This window comes from Chroicocephalus ridibundus, chromosome 2 (assembly GCF_963924245.1).
Source record: "Chroicocephalus ridibundus chromosome 2, bChrRid1.1, whole genome shotgun sequence".
Classification (NCBI taxonomy): Eukaryota; Metazoa; Chordata; class Aves; order Charadriiformes; family Laridae; genus Chroicocephalus; species Chroicocephalus ridibundus.
In genome coordinates, this window is record NC_086285.1 from 53,799,152 (window position 1) to 53,817,091 (window position 17,940).

A 17,940-nucleotide genomic window follows, 5' to 3' on the forward strand; every position below is an offset into this window, starting at 1 on the left:
AGCATTTAAGTCAAGGAATAATATTGTAAGTTCCTTGTGAATCTTCGATCCTTTCACACTCAGTTGTGTGTATCATAACACAGTTTTAATGACATAACTTTATGTGGCCTGACACCCTAAGGGACACTAAACAGCATTTTATTCCACAGCAGTCTTCAATAGTCAATAGAGACTGCTTACTGCCAGAAATATTGTGAAGAGAGAAAAGAAATGGGAGTTCGCACCCCTACAGTTTGCAGAGAGAGCAGACAGCATAACTCTGTGTGTGATGTCCAGACTTTTAGTATCAGGATCACTTGAATAATATGGTGTCTTTAATTAATGTTTATAGATTTGTGACAGAATATCTCATCAGAGTGGAGCACACATGAAAAGTAAAAGATTTAAATCCATTAGCATACATTATTTGCTTTAAAATTACTTGGAACCCACTTGGAATAGGAAAATAAATCTCACACTTGTGTTTACATTCTTTCTCCTACTTGTCCTTCCAATTTAGCTTGCAAGAGCAGAAATGTAATGTGTACCTGTGGAGGAGGGTGGATTTGCATGCAGCTTGCTATAGACTCCATTTTAAGGTGGGGAGCAGGCTGACTGGTTAGATACTGGAGGGAATGGTGCTGCGGGGTAACAAAGTTGGTCTTTTCAGCCCTATGGAACTGGACCTTGTCTGAGGACTCAACTTGGAGGCCTAGGACAGTTTAGGACTTGACATTAACCTTGGAGCAGATCGTGTAGCAGTACTGAACAAGTTCGTCAGTCAGTCGGTTATGCTGCCACAGAACTGCAGATGGTGAATTTTTACCCACCACTTTTTCCATTTTAGAAGCCACTTCAACTGATCACCTCAATGCTCAAACTTATATACGAGTACTGCTGAAGTGGCATATTTCACTTAAGACCTATGTTAAATCGTATTAGTTATTTGATCTCAGAAGCATCTTAAATGTTTGAAAACCATCAGCACAGCGAAAATATAAATGAGATGCAATGTGTGCCTGGTTCTCAGCCAACAAAGAATCTGAAGAGACCTAAAGGGTTCAAACTCTCACATCCTGCTTATACTGTGAATGGCCTGAACAAACCTGATTGCCATGAGCCACATCAGGTTCCCAGAAGAGCAGCTCCATTTGTTCACACTTCCTAAGACGTATGCAACATCTCACGTGAGGCCCATTAACAGGACAGCTGCCCTCGGGGGTGAGTGCCAAAGTGACCTGAAAAGGATGGCCCCTCTTCTGAGGATGCAAGAACCACTCTTGCAGCCCATTGGCACAGTAGAACAGGGAGCACAGACTCTGTATTCTACCACCGCTTCTGGCTGTCAAAAGTTCACACGTATAAAATTTTACAAACTAGAGTTTGTCATTTAAAATTTTATACCTAGGTGTCTGTGACTCATATTTTCCTCACTGGCTTCCAGGATGGAGAAGGAAACACTGAGAAGGTGTAATGCTAATGACTTGGCTCTCGCTTCTGCAGTTCTGTTCAAAGATCTGCCCCTACATGAGGTGCTATTTAGAGCTCCCTCTTCTGAAAGCTTGAGCTATTAAAACAAAATAATTTGTCAGTGACAGAAACCCAAGAAACAAAGGCTGACTTTAGCTCAAGGTTTCAAGTAATGCTAATTTTTGAAGCAATTAAGTAAAGTTACAATTACACCACTCTTTGGGTTCTCTTCAGACTTTCAAATAAAAAATACTCAGACTGCAATCTCAAAGAAAGCAGCATGGCTTGACTGAAATCATTTGCTTTGCTTTGTCCAATTTACATTTTCAACCAAGTATTAAGCTGCATATGCACTGAGAAACGCAAGTACAACAACCTCCTGTGCCTTGCCTTAACAATATGCATGCTTTTGAAATATTAACATAGTCATCTCACCACTCTATAAATCTATTAAATATATGTTTACATATATTTATGTATGTTTACATATATTACATATATGTTTAAAGATGTTACAGTGCAGATACTTGGGACAGAGAAAGTTAAAGGGAGGAAGAGAAAAGGAGCAGAGTCTTCAGAGCAAGGACAGAGACGGGAAGCCCATATCCAGGGTAGCAGTAGCGCACTTGGGGAATGCCAGCCTAAATTAATATGCCAGAGGATCCCTTCTTTCCAATCTGCATGCCGTACTGCCATGCACACACTTACAAGAAACACTGAGAAAGATAATGCTGGAGAAAAAAAGAGAAGAAAGCTCTGTTCTTTTAAAAACTCACATGAGGACAGCTGCTGACTGGAATGCACTGTTTCTTGCGACACTCTGTCTTGCCTTTCACACAAGCACAGATGGTGCAGTTCACAGAGGACCACATCTCTCCATCCTGCAAGAGGGAACATGATATAGTATCAGCTGGGGTGGCAACAGGAAGCTATTTCAGCAATGTATCATTGCACAAGAAAGGATGACTTTCCCTGTTGGCATTGTGTCATTGTTTAGTCTAAATTATTTTGAGGTGTCTGTCCATGGCCAGTCGGATTAAAGACACAGATCAAATTCAGCAGAGTTTTCTTCCCTTTGGCCCTCTAGGTCAGAAATCACATTTGCATTTTTCATCAGTGTCCTGATTATTTGCATTGTTTTCTCTCCAGTATGTGTCTGAGATGTGATCACACCTACCACAAATTTTCATTTAAGCTCGCATAATTAGAAAAACCTGATTCATTGGGTTGAGTGACGTCTTTAAGTTGTTGCACGTGAAAGTATTTGATTAAGATGTCAGCATATAGTGAATTTATTCCCAGATGCAGCATCATTTTGACTTAGGGCAGGAATGGTCGAATAATGAATTCTAATTTAGATTACTTACAGCACTTTCACAGATACTTGATCTGCTAAACATCTGAAAATGTTTAGAAGAGATACAGTGCTGAACTTCTCAAATGCAAAGCAGGTAAGACCATCTACATATGGCTCTTAAAGTATTAGGTGCAGAGCAAAATATGCCTCATGGTCTTGTCCCCACTTAGTTGGGGAAGATTGCTTGTGGAACTGCCTTGTCTCCTTTTTATATGGTGTTGTATTTGCCAAGAATGGTTCTTAAAACATTCTGTCTCACCCACTTACAGTCTTGTGCTAGCTCGCTTAGAGACAAAATGTGCATGTTTTCTGTTTACAGGGCTGCTGTGAAGGAAGGGTGAGGATAGACCTGACAGGAAAAGGCAGTCCAACCAGACAGCTGTGAACAATTACATGCCCACCTCAACATGATGTTCTGACCAGAGAAAAAAAACAAACTGAATCTGAAATGCCAAGGAGCCTAACTTATTCAGCACAGCATAGAATCATAGTATGGTTAGAGTTGGAAGGGATCTTAAAGATCCTCCAGTTCCAACCCTCCTGCCATGGGCAGGGACACCTCCCACTAGCCCAGGCTGCTCAAAGCTCCATCCAGCCTGGCCCTGAACACTTCCAGGGAAGGGGCATCCACAACTTCTCTGGGCAGCCTGTTCCAGTGTCTCACCACTCTCACAGTGAAGAATTTGGTTAAAGGCTGTCTCTCCCCTATCTTTTGTTTCCAAGACATGTTACAATTGCCTCATGTTCCTGATGCAGCACATATTCTTGTGGGCCTCTAATGATCTCTCTCCAAGCATCTGCTAAGTTAACAGAATATATCACAGCTGATTGCATGCAGCTACCCTGATTTCTTGTCCTACAGCTGGTTTTGCACAGGAGCGCAGAAACATTCACTGTGCCCATTCTACCTGTGTTAGACCATTAATTTCAACTGAGCAACGCTGGATTTACCGTTTTGCACATGAGGCCAGAAATGGGTGTACCGTCTCTTTATTTTTTCTTACTCCATATAATACTTAGTAATATAATAAAATCTTCACAAGAAGCAGAATATTTTAGTTGGGTGCCTAAGAAGCAGGCATTTGTTCCTGAAGCACAATAGCACCAGTGTGAAAGTGCCAATCAGATGGAGTATAGTCTCAGCGTACAGTAGGTTCACATGTAATTTCCAGAATAAACACTTCAGCTATGTACACAAAAGACGGAATAAATGGGAAGCGATTCTGGCTGAGCAAACCAAGTATTCACAAAGGATTTAACATTTTATCTGATTCAAGGGTCTCTTAATTCACAGATGGCCCATGAGGTGACAGAATCTTTTTTTGACACAGTGTGAAAAAAGCCCCACCACTTGGAAAAACAAACAGGTTCTCGGCAATGGCAGAAGTGTTCTGCAGGGAATCCCTTGTGATTTGAAAACATTGGGTGAGAGTGCAGTAGGTAATAGTTATTACATGGCTATCCCAATATAAGATGTCAGGGGTGCTGTCCTTAGCAGAGACTTGAAATGTGGTAAATCAAGGTGAGTAACTTTCAGCCAAGATGAACTTCGCACGGCTCCTGTTGGCTCAGCTATGGAAGAGACTTTTTGGCTCAGCAGACAAAGCCTACATACCACTCAGAATATCTTCTCCATGAATATCAGTGTTTGTTTGGGAAAGCAGAGCATTACTATCTCTTACTAAAAATTCATTGCTTGTCACGAAACAGCAGCTTGAATCTCTGCACACGGAGAGGGAGGCAACATGTCATCAAGGAGGAACTAATCTTCAACTACCATGTATCAGCAGAATTTACACAAACTCAGAAAAAAAATAGCAGATGGCAAATTTTGCAAAGCTTTGCCTCTGAGTTTTTCCACCATCAACCTGGATGGTGAGGATTCTGCTAAAAAAACAAGCCTCAATATTAATTTAAAGTAAACTCATGCTGTTTCAGCTGTTACAACGGCATCTATTCTTGAGCCACACCTGAAACTTTACCTGGAAGATCTTATTGCCAAACTTGCACACTTTCACTTCCTCAGGAGAGATATATGAGACACATTCCTTGCAGCAGTGGTCTTTGCTTTTGTTGCATTCACCAGGAAGTAAGCACCTCTTCTTACATATCACCGTTGAATCCTAGGTAAAAGGACAAAAGGAAATCATGAAATCATCATCAAGATGTTTGTGCTCCTGTGTGTCCTTACCATAACATTTCCTCTTGCTTATTCATTGCATCCACCCAAGCTACAGCCCAACTACTTTGAATAGATCAACTCAGAGAAAATACAAATTATTTACTGTATTAAGGGAATCTTTCAAGGTCTGTGAAGCTGAAGCCCAGCTTGTACTTCTGTTGCCCTGCAAAATCTTACTGATTTGGTGACACTTTCATTTTTTTTGCCTAGGTGCAAAAGTTTAAGTGGTCACAGTCCTGTTAGATGAATTAGAAAAAAAAATCACTGCCCTTCAGCAATGATGTAGTAATTCACCACTTAGAAACTGCTCTCCCACTGTAATGCAAACTTAAAAAGGATCACATAATCTGAGTAACTTCATTTTGCATCACACAGAGTCAGGCATCATGTCTCAGCTGAGGCAGTCAGTAACTTTTTAAACTTTCCTAGCACAACTGCAAGTGCTCTTCAGATTAGATTCTCGGGGACCACACAAGATGCCAAAAACACCCAGGGCTTGCAGTTCCACAGCTCTACAAGTAACTGCTAAGCCAGACAACCAACAGCACACAATACCAAAGCACTGTGGACTTACCTTGCATGTACATGTTGTGCAGTTGTCATAAATAAATGAGGATCCATTATCATACACATTGCTGTGAAAGAGGCAGCTTCCAAACGGGAGGTCAAACACTTTCCTCTGTCCTGAATATAAATAAACAGTAATAGAAACAGAATGTGGTTGAAAAGATGCCATATTGTCAACAAAAATAGTACGGCTTATTGTCAACAGACCAAATTCATGTGCAGTGTGTCATTTGCTATGTGTTTCCATTTTGGTGTGAAAAAAATATGTACTTTTAACAGTTCACTGTTCTTCTAGTGCACATTCATCTGTACAAATTCTACTGTGGGAGGGAATATAAATATGATTTATGGCATGTTTATATTGGAAAAATCTTTCTTCTCCTTCTCATCATAAAGTGCACAGTGCAGCTAAAGGAATAAAAAAGTAAGCACTGCAAACTCTTAGGGTAGGTACACTTAAAACTAGTTTAAACAGTCTTTAACTTAATGCAATAACTTATCAAATAAAGCAGCCTTAACTGGTTTTAGCATATCTACCTCAGGGGTTCGCAGCAGCCAAACTAAATCAACTCAGTGACACTGACGCAAAAAAACCCATAGGTGTTGTCCAGTCTCATTAAGATAGCTTGGTGTATCATGTTCACACAAGGTTGCAAGAAATACAGTTACTTGCATCATTCATGAGCAGAATGAGGGTAACACAAGATCTGTAGTTTCCATAGCCCATAAAATATTTGGGTTTCATGAGAGTGAGGCAAGGTTTAGAGCACTATACAAGGAAGGCAGCATCAATATTGAATCCTTCCTGAAGTCCTGCAATCCTGCAAGGACTTTCAGATCCAAGTTGCAACACACTTTGTGGTTCTGCAAGCTTCTCTTACTCCTCAGCTTCTTTCCCTGTAGGGTATGTTAAACAAGTGACCATTATGATACGTAACCATGAGGTCTTTACAAAAACTCACATGAAATCGCTACGCTTATCTTCCTGTTTTGAATACCTTACCCTGATTACTTTTGGTGGCAGCCAACTAATAAGTTCTTTTATGAGTGGCTGCCAGTCTCTCGGCTTATCATTTCTGAGGTCTGATGTTAAATAGGCATCAATTCCTATGTGGGGAATGGCCACTATAAGTACATACGAGAAGTCACTAAGTACTAGGCCAATATTTTAGCTCTCAAACCACCAGGTCTTGGCATACTGTAATTCCTTCCCTTTTCAGTAATTCTTGATAAATGTAGAATAGCTTAAAAGAAAAAGGTTCCGTTTTCCTCTGAGATATAAGCGAACAAAAGGATAAGCACACAGCAAAATCCATTGCATTAGCCTCGAGATTTTACAAATCTAATGTTAAAATAACTGTTAAATAAAAGTTAAGAAATAATTGCTATTGTTCAGTTAAACACAATTTGAACATCTCTCTCTTGCAAATTAGCTACCTTGGACTAACCTGTGCTTGCAGAACCAGCCTGCCTTTTACTGAATGTGCATCTTTCTGGAAATGCATCTTTCTGCATTTCTCTTGCAGGACTGACATACGAAATCAGTTCAGGATGCTCAGTAGCCCTAAAAGGAACTGCTCTATATCCATGCACCACTTACGGGCAAAACCTAGCTATAGTCCCGGCTGTAACAACACTTCTACTGCTCTATGTGGGGCCAGGACTTCAATCACATAACTTATGTCAACAAGTGAACAAAAGTCCAGTTCTCTCTCACACCCACTTGCCATCCCTTGCAAACCACCCAGCGCAATTCCAGGTGGCCAACCCAGTTCAAATAGTTGGTAAAAAACCACTGACAAAGGAGCTACCACTTTAAAAGATGTGGTGGTGAAGATATTGGCTTAATGGTTGGCTTTTCTGGCTCATAACCACTAGTTAAACTAATAATTCAAGTCCCAATAGAGTCCACTGCATTCTTCTAAGCTATATACGCTGAGTATCAGGAATTCAGTTGCAGGGAGGTCCTCCACATGATACTTTAAAAAACATGCCTCAGCATCCCTGAAAACATATCCTTTGGCTCTACCTCCGCTCCAAAAATTTCAGCACTTCCCTGTGAATAGACATTATCTATTCACAGGTATATGACATGCTTTAGAGCAAAGACCACATAAAATGAAAATCATTATTATTAGCGAACTCATTTACAGACATTTCTAATAGGGAAAAAATAATCTGTAAAAAAATCTCCATGAAGCAGTCAAAAATTAAAGCTAGGTTTTGAATGCCTAGATCAAGGAGGGGAAGGATCAGTTGGGAAAAGCACGGGCTGGAGAGGACAAGGGGATTTTACAGAAGGAAAGGAAAAATGTCATCAGCCAGAATAGAAGCTCAGTGTTTGGACTGCTTTCCTCTCCATTTCATTCCTCTACTGTATTACTCTCTGGTGCTGCGGTTAAATGTTCAAGGCAGATACTTATCTGCAACACTTCTCAATTAGCACATAAGTAAATAAATTCAGGTTTGTTTCAAGCAGTCAAAAATGTTACGTATTATGAGAAGCTGGAACTCTCTATGGCTTGCTGCCTCCAAGGCCAGACATCTCTGTACCCCGAACCTAGCCCTGGAAACAGACTTTGGATAGCAGTAAAGATATAGTCAAAATGACAAAAAGTTTCTGTTGAAGAGCTGGGAATTATCAGCTCTGAAACTCATAGACCAAATAAAAGCTAATTTACTTGGTAGGAGGTAAGCACTCCTTGTTTATGAACTAGAGGGATACATGCTGAGGAACATTAACCTGTGGGATCTGTGGACATGGTCAGAGCAAAACAAGGACTCTCAAAAGTCACTGCCTTCCTTGGCTTGACTTGGAAGAACTAGTCCTTCTTAAAGGCCTCTGGACTTACTCCTTTAAAATTTGCTGGAAAGACGTAATTGAAAATATTCCTGGCTGAAACTATGATTTCACCTTAAAAAGGCAACCATGAGCCAGACTCCTGGGTCGCTGGCTTCTCTGACAACAGCTTCTAAGAATGCATTTCCAGTCCCGAAGTTTCCTCTGACCTGCATTTTCTCAAAACCAAGAATGCAAATGTACACTTGAATAAAAATATGAGAGGGTGAGGCCTTTTTCTTGTGGCAAATTCCAAGAAAACATTTCCTTCCCCCTCAACCTCTTTTGTAAAACACGTGTAACGAAGGTGGGAAACATCTCTGTATTTGTCTCTCTAAGCAAGTGAACTGGTCTATGCTCAAATGCTCTTCTGCGGCTACTTGCTTAGCACCACCCATCACAACGGTACACACTGACCCCGTGTACCTGTTTAAAACCGTCGATTATTAACTCCACTGAGGAATACTGTCTCTTCCACCTCCTGGAATTTACAAGCATTGTGAAATACTGGTACAAAAGATGCTATGCAGAAACGTATCCTGCTAAGTACAAAATTCCGAGGAAAAAAAACACACTCACCTAAGCATTTGGGGCAACACTGTCCAGCAGGAATGTGACTGAGGTGCTGGGGACATGAGAGAATGGGGCAGACTTCTTGAACGCACTGTGTCCTGCCACCCTGAAGGAAAATAGGCTCAGTTAGAAAAAAAAAATAAAGCAAAATGTCAAGTAGACATGCACACACCCACACAGACTGGTAAAAAGTCTTGAAAAGCCTTAGCCAAAGCAGTATTTGCCAACAGAAATTTCTGCTTGCATCAGGCATACAAGGAACGTGTGCAAATGTCCTTCAACACTTTCTATATTGCTTGCAGAGACCTTGGATCATTCATGTTTTTTTCATTCAAGCAATGAATGTAATAGTTGAAGAAACAGTGTCTTTCTATCTTATTTCTTGGTGTGGATATGAGAAAAAAACAGGGAGAATAAAATCATTATCTATGAGCCTTTCCGGATGTTCAAAAAAAGTTATTGAGCAATTTTTTATATTATTCTTCACCTCCTGTGCCGTGCCCTTCTAGGCTTGTCTGGGACAGGGATTAAGTGCTGAAGCAAGATGAGAGCAGGTGTTCTTCCACTATGTCCATGACCTCAGAAACCAAATAAGCCAAAATCACTTAAGAAAGCACATTCTTGTTAGCCTCCGAGTCCAGCTATGCAAACCCAGAAGGCCTGCTTTCTTCAGAGGACTGAAAACCAAGAGGGTACATGAAATCTTTAGAATGAATGTGGAAAAGAAAAAAAGAAAAATAAGCAACCTGGACTGGATATATCCTGGTGTATCAACGAATATCAGAAACAGAGAGAAGCAAAAAGCACAGAAAAGACAAAAGCATGGAATATATGCCTAAGATTTAGTCAGTCAAAAGAGATCTTTGTTCTCATTCTGCTCTGTTGCCTGATTGCTTCACTGCGCTTATAGAATACTGTTTTTAGCTCTGCACCCTCTACCAACATATGCTCTACATGCTCATGAGAGGTCAAGGTTGTTAAACTTTAAAAATCAGTCCACCTTTGCCTTAGCAAGAAAAGTCAGACCTTTTCATCTAACTGCCCTGCCTTATTTATCACTCAGAGCTGCAGGCTCATCCCAACAATAAACTTTGTGTTCCTGGATGCCGTGATGGAAGACTTATGAAGAGTCTCCTCCCACCTACATGCTGTACGCCTCTTGGGGCTTGCTGGGGAAAGATGGAAAAAGCTGCTCGTTCTGAAGAGCTCTGTGCCTGAAATGATGGTATGCCATTCCACTCCTAATGGCCTCAGTGAATCATGTAAAAAGCTTTTACATACAGGCAGACGCACATATACGCTATTATGCAGAAAATAACGTACCGACTGTACCCCCTTTCTATAATAAGTTTTCAGGCACTGAAGTCTACCTGTCCCATGGGGCCACCAAAGCATCCTGAATGCACATGGCTAAGGACTGCTCGTAATTCTTTCACTGCGGCATGCAGGAACACTGAGTTTATTGTAGACTGAAAGGACTGCTCTAAATTAAGGGTCAGACCAGGAACTTGACAAAACTAAATGAATTCTTCACTGATGTTCCTTATGATGCTCAGGGAATAGCTCTGAGAAGAGACACAGGTGCAGAATGAAGGAGAAAATACCAAAGAAGGGCTCTCTGAAGCAGTGGTGTCATTCAGCCCAGGAAAAAAGGCCAAGAGAAGACAAAGTTCAAACTTTGGTGACCATTCAGCAAATGGGAAAGTAGGGCATGGCTACCTCAGCCAGTCTGGTGACAGGATCAGGGACACATCCATGGAAGATAAAACAATGTTCCAACACATGGTGAGCAAAGGATCCTATGCCTCTCTGAACTGCTCTGGAGTCTTGCTTCTCTAACAGATTGAACCAAAGCTCAGCCTTAGCACATTATTGAGACATTGCCTTCGCAGCCTGTTGTATAGATATTTTTTTACATACAAAATGCCATGTATAATATGAAATATTTCTTCATTTCAGCCTCTTGTTTATAGCTCCTTTTTAACCTATTGTACTGGCCCCTCCTCTGCCCAAAATTAAGTCCAGTTGCATCTCTCTCTTTACCCCACTGCAACTCCTGCTTCCAGCTGTAATGTTGCTTTTTAACACCAAACTATTTTCTAACTGGTTTATGTCCCATATAGGCTCTTCCAGGCTTGAATATCATGCTAGGGTGCAAGTTCAAAAACAGTCTGAAACAAATTAACCTGTACCATTTAAAGTAAGAATAATTCTACTTGCCCTACAGAGCTTAGAGAGATAGCTCATTGGGCACTATAAGGATATGTCAAAACCTACGCAATACTTCTATTTTCTTAAAAGTCTCAGTCATCAAAATTTGAAACACAAAGCGTTCAGAATAACAACCTTCAAAGCAGGATTAGCTAGTGCTGCCAGTGCTTTAAATTGCACGGAATAGAGCCGTGTAGAAAAAGCAGTGCAACAAAAGTTCAACAAAAAAAATCAAGGGAAAAAATAACTCAGGAGAGCAAAAAGATTGGCCCTGGATGGCCTAAGCCAGGGTGGGAACTGCACAGTAAACACCTTGCCTCCTCCACCTCCCAATTACATCTACAGCTTTTAGCTCACATTTCCTTGTTAAGCGTAACATCTCCCAGGCAGCCAGAATATTCCAGGTACGAAGCAACTCCTTCCAGTAAAACCAAAGCTGACCTGGAAGCCAGCACAGACCAATAAAGTACAAGTGACATCTGCTTCCTGTGAGAACTGTTATTCAAGAGCTAGGCAAATAAATCCTTGAGCGATAGTTACATGAAGCCTTAATCAGGGGATGCTGCTGCAGTCCACAGTCCTCTGGAGGTAACAGATTGCATAAGAAACCTACAGTCTACAATGAGAAGATTCACTTTCCACCTCGGAGACAAACAAAAACACCATAACTCCTGCTGCCACCTCTTATCTGCAAAACAAAGGAAGAGGCTCCCTGGCATCAGCTTGAAGGGCGGTATGGACTGAGGTATCATCTCATCTCAGCAGCTTTCTCAAGAGACAGAAGACAGGGGAAGATGAAATAGCACTTTCTAACTCTCCCAAGAGGTTCCATCTTTGAGAAAGACAGATGAGTCTTTCCTAAAATGAAAGCATGGAGCTAGTCTATCAGCCCACCCATCCACTTCTGCTAAGCTCCTACCTCGACTATGATACTTCACTGTTCAATAAGGACACAAGAAACTTGGCAGAATTGAGAGACGCACCGATCCAGCCTGTGGCTGACTTTCCTGGAGACACTGGATAAGGCACAGAGTGCAGTTTCTACGCAGGCTACCCACATGTCTGGTACATGGCATGTATGCAGCCTGTGTGCTGGGACAGACGGAGAGAAAAATGTCTGCTGAAAAAGCTGTCTGTCCAAAAACTCCTCAAAGGTTGGGAGCCTGCTGCAATTAATCTCCCAGAGCCTTGGGTTTCATCTACAATGAGGGTGAGAAAAGTGACCACCAACAGCAGAGCTGCCCTTGTCATAAGCAGATTTTGAAAGCACTCGTGAAATCTCAGGAGGACAGAGGTTTCCATACTCCCAATTTGTTTGATACTGATAACAAGCATGTCTAAACTTAATAATATTTTATATAGATGTTCTTTAATGTTAAAGGTTAACTTCAGTATTATCAAGAACCATGTTTCTTGTCGGCATCTCATTTTCCATTTCACTTTCAGGCTTTATCTCTGTGCTTTAGTGAAGCTATAAATCACCCGAAAAAGATTCCTCCCTGGTTTTGCCCTGTGTTCACCTTGTGCTTGAAAGACTATGCTAATCCTCCAACAGAAGTAAAATTTCCATTGATTTTGCAGAATACTTTATCTAAGTGCTGGCATTAGGACTCAGCCTACAGTGGATTGCAGGCATTTTTAACTTTCATTCTAGAAGAAATGTGAAAGGTTTCATTTGCTACCAGTGAGGTTATCCTTACAGTGAAAAAAATTTATAAAGAAATATCAAAATTACATTTCTCTCAACTCCAGGATATGTATTCCAGACATTTAAAGCACGGTCAGACACATACTGTAGCCTCAGCAGGGGTTGCTGTAAGAACTAAGACAGATGTTCAAGGTTGTCTCCAGCTATGAATAAAGATTTTACGCCACCAGCATGAAAAATACCTTTGAAAGTTCAACAGGGTCACTACTGATCAAGTCTGCCCCTATGACAGAGGCAAGAGAAGCCAAATAAACACACAATTGTATTACTGTGTGTTTTCAACCTCTTTAGCACAGTGCAGGTGACTACAGCCACCATGAACATATTAAGAGACACTATCATTTTTGTGACAGCAATGGCATAAAGACAATGAATAGAAATGTGCTGATAAAGAGACAGACATATCATTTGAGATTCAGATAATGATGAGTATCACCATTCTGGAAAACAAAAACAAGACTATGGCATACCAGGACTCCTGTTTCACTACACCACATTCGCTGATGTGTATAAGGCTTCCTACATGAATTGGATAGTGTATTGGCTTGCTTACACTTGTTGGTCAACAGGAGCTCTGTCTGACGTATTAACTACTGTGTGATGGTAGAAGACTTCCACTACCTCCCAGATGTGTACTAAATACATAAAACAAGTCAGCAACACGTACTCTGCAAACATCTTCAAGATGCCTCTGGAATGACACGCTTATAAACCCATACCTTGGGTTTACAATCAGATATACAGTCCCTGACGTGTCATGTAAGTAGACTTCAGGCACAAAAGTGAGAGGATACCGTATTTAGAGTGTGATTTTAATTTGGAAATAAAATAGGCATTCTCTCCCAAATCAGATGAAAGACACTCCAGTTCTTATTAGAGAATGCTGGTGCGGTATGGCAGACAGCCTCTGGAAGTAACTTCACCCTTACACAGTATTTCAGGGTGCCTGCAACAGCTGTGTTGCGCCCAGCGCGAGCTCCCTGGAAGGGTCAGAGGAGGGAGAAGGTTTTTAGGAAATGCGCAAAGTAGCAAAACAGTTCTCAGCATAAAAGCAAACAGCACATCAATCACTTCAGCAAACAGCCAGACAGACAAGCCAGAGCTTCCCACATCCCTGCAGCCTGATCTATTGTCTAGACTAGGATTTTAAAAATGCCTCTTTAGAAAGTATTGGATAAAATTCAGAATAGGAAGATTTTGAGCTTCAGTTTTTTTCAGGTATTTATACTGCCTTGTGTGTGCTAGGTTTTTAAATTCTGGATCTAGATCTCAAGCCCTATTTGCTGAGATATCACTGCCATAGGAAGGCTTTAGAAAGTGGTCCTAGTGACAGTCTAAAGTGGTGTCCTAAAAACTGCATATGCAGCAAATGCTCTTAAGAGCTCACCTTCATTTTAATACCAGATCATGCAGATCAGTGTGGATATAAATTATTGTATTAAACGTCTTAAAAATTTCCTATAATCTACACAGATTAGAAATGGTAAACTGAAAGATTCTTATGAATAAATTTCTAAATTAAACTCTGGGGCAAAGTAAAGATACAGTTCTTAAACTATTCTTTCTCACTGTTTCCTCTGTCTGATGCAAAGGCTTTCCTTGACACAGCCAAGAGAAGTCTAAAGAACTCCATCAGTTTCTAGCAGGTAAGAGTTTGACTTTACCACCTCTCCTTCCATGTGCACCCTTATGATACAAGTAGTTAGATGTACTGTTTGTGTCATCGATACAAGCTGTATTAATAAGAAAGTTTGATTAGTTGTCTCCAACTAATGTAAATACATGTCCTCAAGCTCCTAGCAAATTGCAAGTGCGGTTGCAAAGTGTCACCAAGTTAGAACATCTCGACCTAAAACCAGGAACCAAAAAACCTCCCTCTTTTGGAAGTTAATCTGTATGTGGTTGTATCCAGCTTCTGAGGAATTAACTAAATTATCCATTAGTTAGTAATTTAGGGTAGGATGAAGCCTCTAAATACTGTCATGCTTTCCACCAAATACCATGGGTACAAAGTAACTCGTGTAAGTGCCAAGCCAATCCAGTCTTGCCATCTATTCCACTTCTTGAGAGCCACATTTCCTGGGATTGCTTACATGAAGAAAAGAAATTTTCTCTTTTTCAGAGGCAAGTGGTGTGTTGTGTTTGTTTGCGGAAATACCACAGCATCCTCCTAGAGAGTGAAGTATGCTGTTCTGGGGTGCAGCTTTCCACTTTGAAATCGGACTGCTGGGGGGCTGCTGGTCCTGGATCATTCAAGTTTCGAAACGCAATTTGCACCGACTCTCCTGCAGGAAGAGGTGGAGGAACAGGGTATTTAATGCCTTGGGTGAAAGGGAACATTCTGGAAAATGAAATCTTGGGTTGCACAGTAGCTTTCTTTAAGTATGCACCAGCAGAGACACTGCTCCTAAAATTTCACAGTTGCTGGAACTGCAGAAGGGCTCCTCCGGGAAGGTCACACGGCGCTCTGCTCTCAGCCGGGGGACTCAGTGCAACCAGCACTTGGTCATATTTCTCTAGTCTAATAGCACTGTGCAGAAGTGTTGCTGGGATTATATTGCATCTGACTTCACAATCTGGCTGAAATCAAATCACTCGCTGACCCAACAGCCTAGCTGCAGAGTCTAGCAGCTGAACAGCCAGCAGCCCTCTCCCCTCCAGGGCTTACACACTGAGCTCTTGGCTCTGTTGAAAGTGATGTTGTAAATAGCCCCTCTTCACTTGGAAGCCTTGAAAGGTTTAATCACGGTGTGTAATTTTCCCCTTTTCAGGCTGATTTCCTAAGGAAAGAAGGCTTATGCAGGCATAAACCAGGCACACCTGTAGCTTCTGAATCCCTAATCAGCTCCAGCCACAAATGATCAAGGGACTTCTCTGAAAAAGGCATATGGAGATAAAATAGCAAAAATCAAAATTACATTAAGATCTCAAGGACATTAAGTTCCTACAAGTTTTGACAAAACCAAACTGCTGCAGAGAGTACAGAGCCCCCAGTTTCTTTCCCAGGAGGCAGCAGCTGGCTGTCCAGGCAGCATCTCCCAGACCTCCTGTCTTTTGCGTGGTGCTTTTGTCATGGAGGGGTGGGAGGAGAGCTCAGATTATGGCTGTCAGGGCAGATAAAGGAGCAAGGGCCACACATCTATAGAGACAGAGCTTCGCTACTGCTGCTGCTCCTGAAACAATATCTCTCCCGCTGGGTTAGCAGGGCAACATAAGGCAGCTCTGCATCTCATACCTGTTGCACCATTCCCATGGCATGAGGCGTTTTTCTTGCTGTCTTTCCTGGGTTTTCCACATTACCTATGTGGATTCCTGAGTTCCAGAGTGGACTGCAACTACTCTTGAGTGCTGGATGCTTTCAGCTGGAGCTCACATACTTGCTCTGCTTTGGGAGCTATTATTTTATTGATCCTTCTCCTGGACAGTTCAACAACTCAGGCTTTTTCCAGGGGTAGATCTGTTTCTCTCAACAAATCTCTCCTGCAAGCTGAAATAATTTGTCTTCCAAATTATTCCGTCTTTCGTTAGGTACTCTTTAATGTCTCTAAAGTTACATGCAGAACCCAGAGCTTTCAATTCTGTAATATAAATGCCTATTCCTCCTGCTGCTAGGTGACAGTTAAAAAAATCAACCATATCCCTCTGCAGCTCAGAGATGACTGGATTCACACTGCACCTCAAACACCTTTGTGGGGTGTTTAATTATCCCAGGCACTATTCTCAGCAACAGAGCCTCTCTTGCTTCTCAGAACTTTTTCCCCCAGTGAGAGTGTCTAAGAAGTTATCTTAATTTTCTCAACTTTACCCACAATGTTCAGTGCTACATAGTAGGTTAGTTCTTGGTTTCAGCATGGAGATGATTAGCCAGCATCTCAAATACAGCTTTTCCTCTAGTCTGAATCCTTTCACATCACTCCATCACTTGCTGCCATTTCACATGCTTACAAATCAAACTCCCTTCCTTGCTGCAGGTCTTAATAAACTGATTGCTGCCACTGCACCGTATATAGTTCGTGCTGGGTAGTTATATCAGAAGGCTTCAGACTTGTGAAATTAAAACTAGCTCTTTATTAAGAGAGCTACTTAACAGAAATGCCACAATCACAGGTATCACTGCACGTACCCTCCACACGTGTCTTGCTGTTTGCTATAAATCAGCCATCCTTCTATAGGCTGTGCTTTCCCCTCTCATTTCCCTGCCAGTTGGTGCACAGGACATACTCAAACAGTACAGAATCATCTGTCTGAATATTGCTAGGGAAAAAGGGGTTATAGATCTAGGGCCACTCAGCACTCACTACAGCACAATGGCACAATGCCTTTCTATAGTGCTGGAGGTTAGAAGACATACACCTGGTGGAAGAAGTAGATTTTACAGCGGGATGTAGGCAAGGACCACATCAAAGGTCATACAAATCAGTGGGAGTCTTTCCATTGATTTCCAGTCTGCTTTGGATGACAGCATTTTGCACAAAAGTCCCCGAAGTTACACAGGGCAATGGTGAAAAATGAGCCAAGATACCCACTTCAGCAGGAATGGACCAGGAAGGCAGCCCCACACTGCAGAAACGGGCAGAGCTCTGCAGCACCTTGGGGGTAAAGAGCAGCAGTTTCATGGGGACAGCAGAAGGGAAGCAAAGATATTGGCAAGGAAACGATTCTGGCATGCCACTGCAGGAGAGAGTTCAGCTATTCGTGATTAATTTAGCTGTTACACCAGAGGTCTCCAGTGACTATGGAAGCTTTGCCGTGAGCCACATGATTATTTATTTCTCTTCTAAAAAGAATTGTTTCTATGAAAAATTGCAATAAAACATGTTATGCTGGAAACCATCTGTGGCCAGAAAAACTATTAAAAACCACTAACAAGCTGCTTCAGCTTATTCACGTCCCATCCCAGATAATAAGAAAGTTAGGGTTAAATCCAAGGGACTTTCCTAACTTCAGTTATTAGAAGCAGAGCGGTAGCTCCGTAAAGCAGGTCCTGGCTTCTTGCAGCCATGACTTTTCCCCTGAATCAGTTGGAGGCTGCTTTGTTTTCATTGGCATGAAGA

At 41.6% G+C, this 17,940-nt stretch overlaps 1 protein-coding gene across 5 annotated transcripts in view; it reads right to left on the reverse strand.

The window, feature by feature from the left end:
- BMPER (BMP binding endothelial regulator) overlaps positions 1-17,940 on the reverse strand; it is a 156,164-nt gene that overhangs the window by 71,018 nt on the left and 67,206 nt on the right. For all 5 annotated transcript variants that reach the window (XM_063325511.1, XM_063325514.1, XM_063325512.1 and 2 more), the window contains 4 exons: positions 8,974-9,073; positions 5,563-5,672; positions 4,789-4,929; positions 2,226-2,330 (listed from right to left, as the gene is read on the reverse strand). In XM_063325511.1, the coding sequence (XP_063181581.1) occupies positions 2,226-2,330; positions 4,789-4,929; positions 5,563-5,672; positions 8,974-9,073 (456 nt within the window). The remainder of the gene's footprint in view (positions 1-2,225; positions 2,331-4,788; positions 4,930-5,562; positions 5,673-8,973; positions 9,074-17,940) is intronic.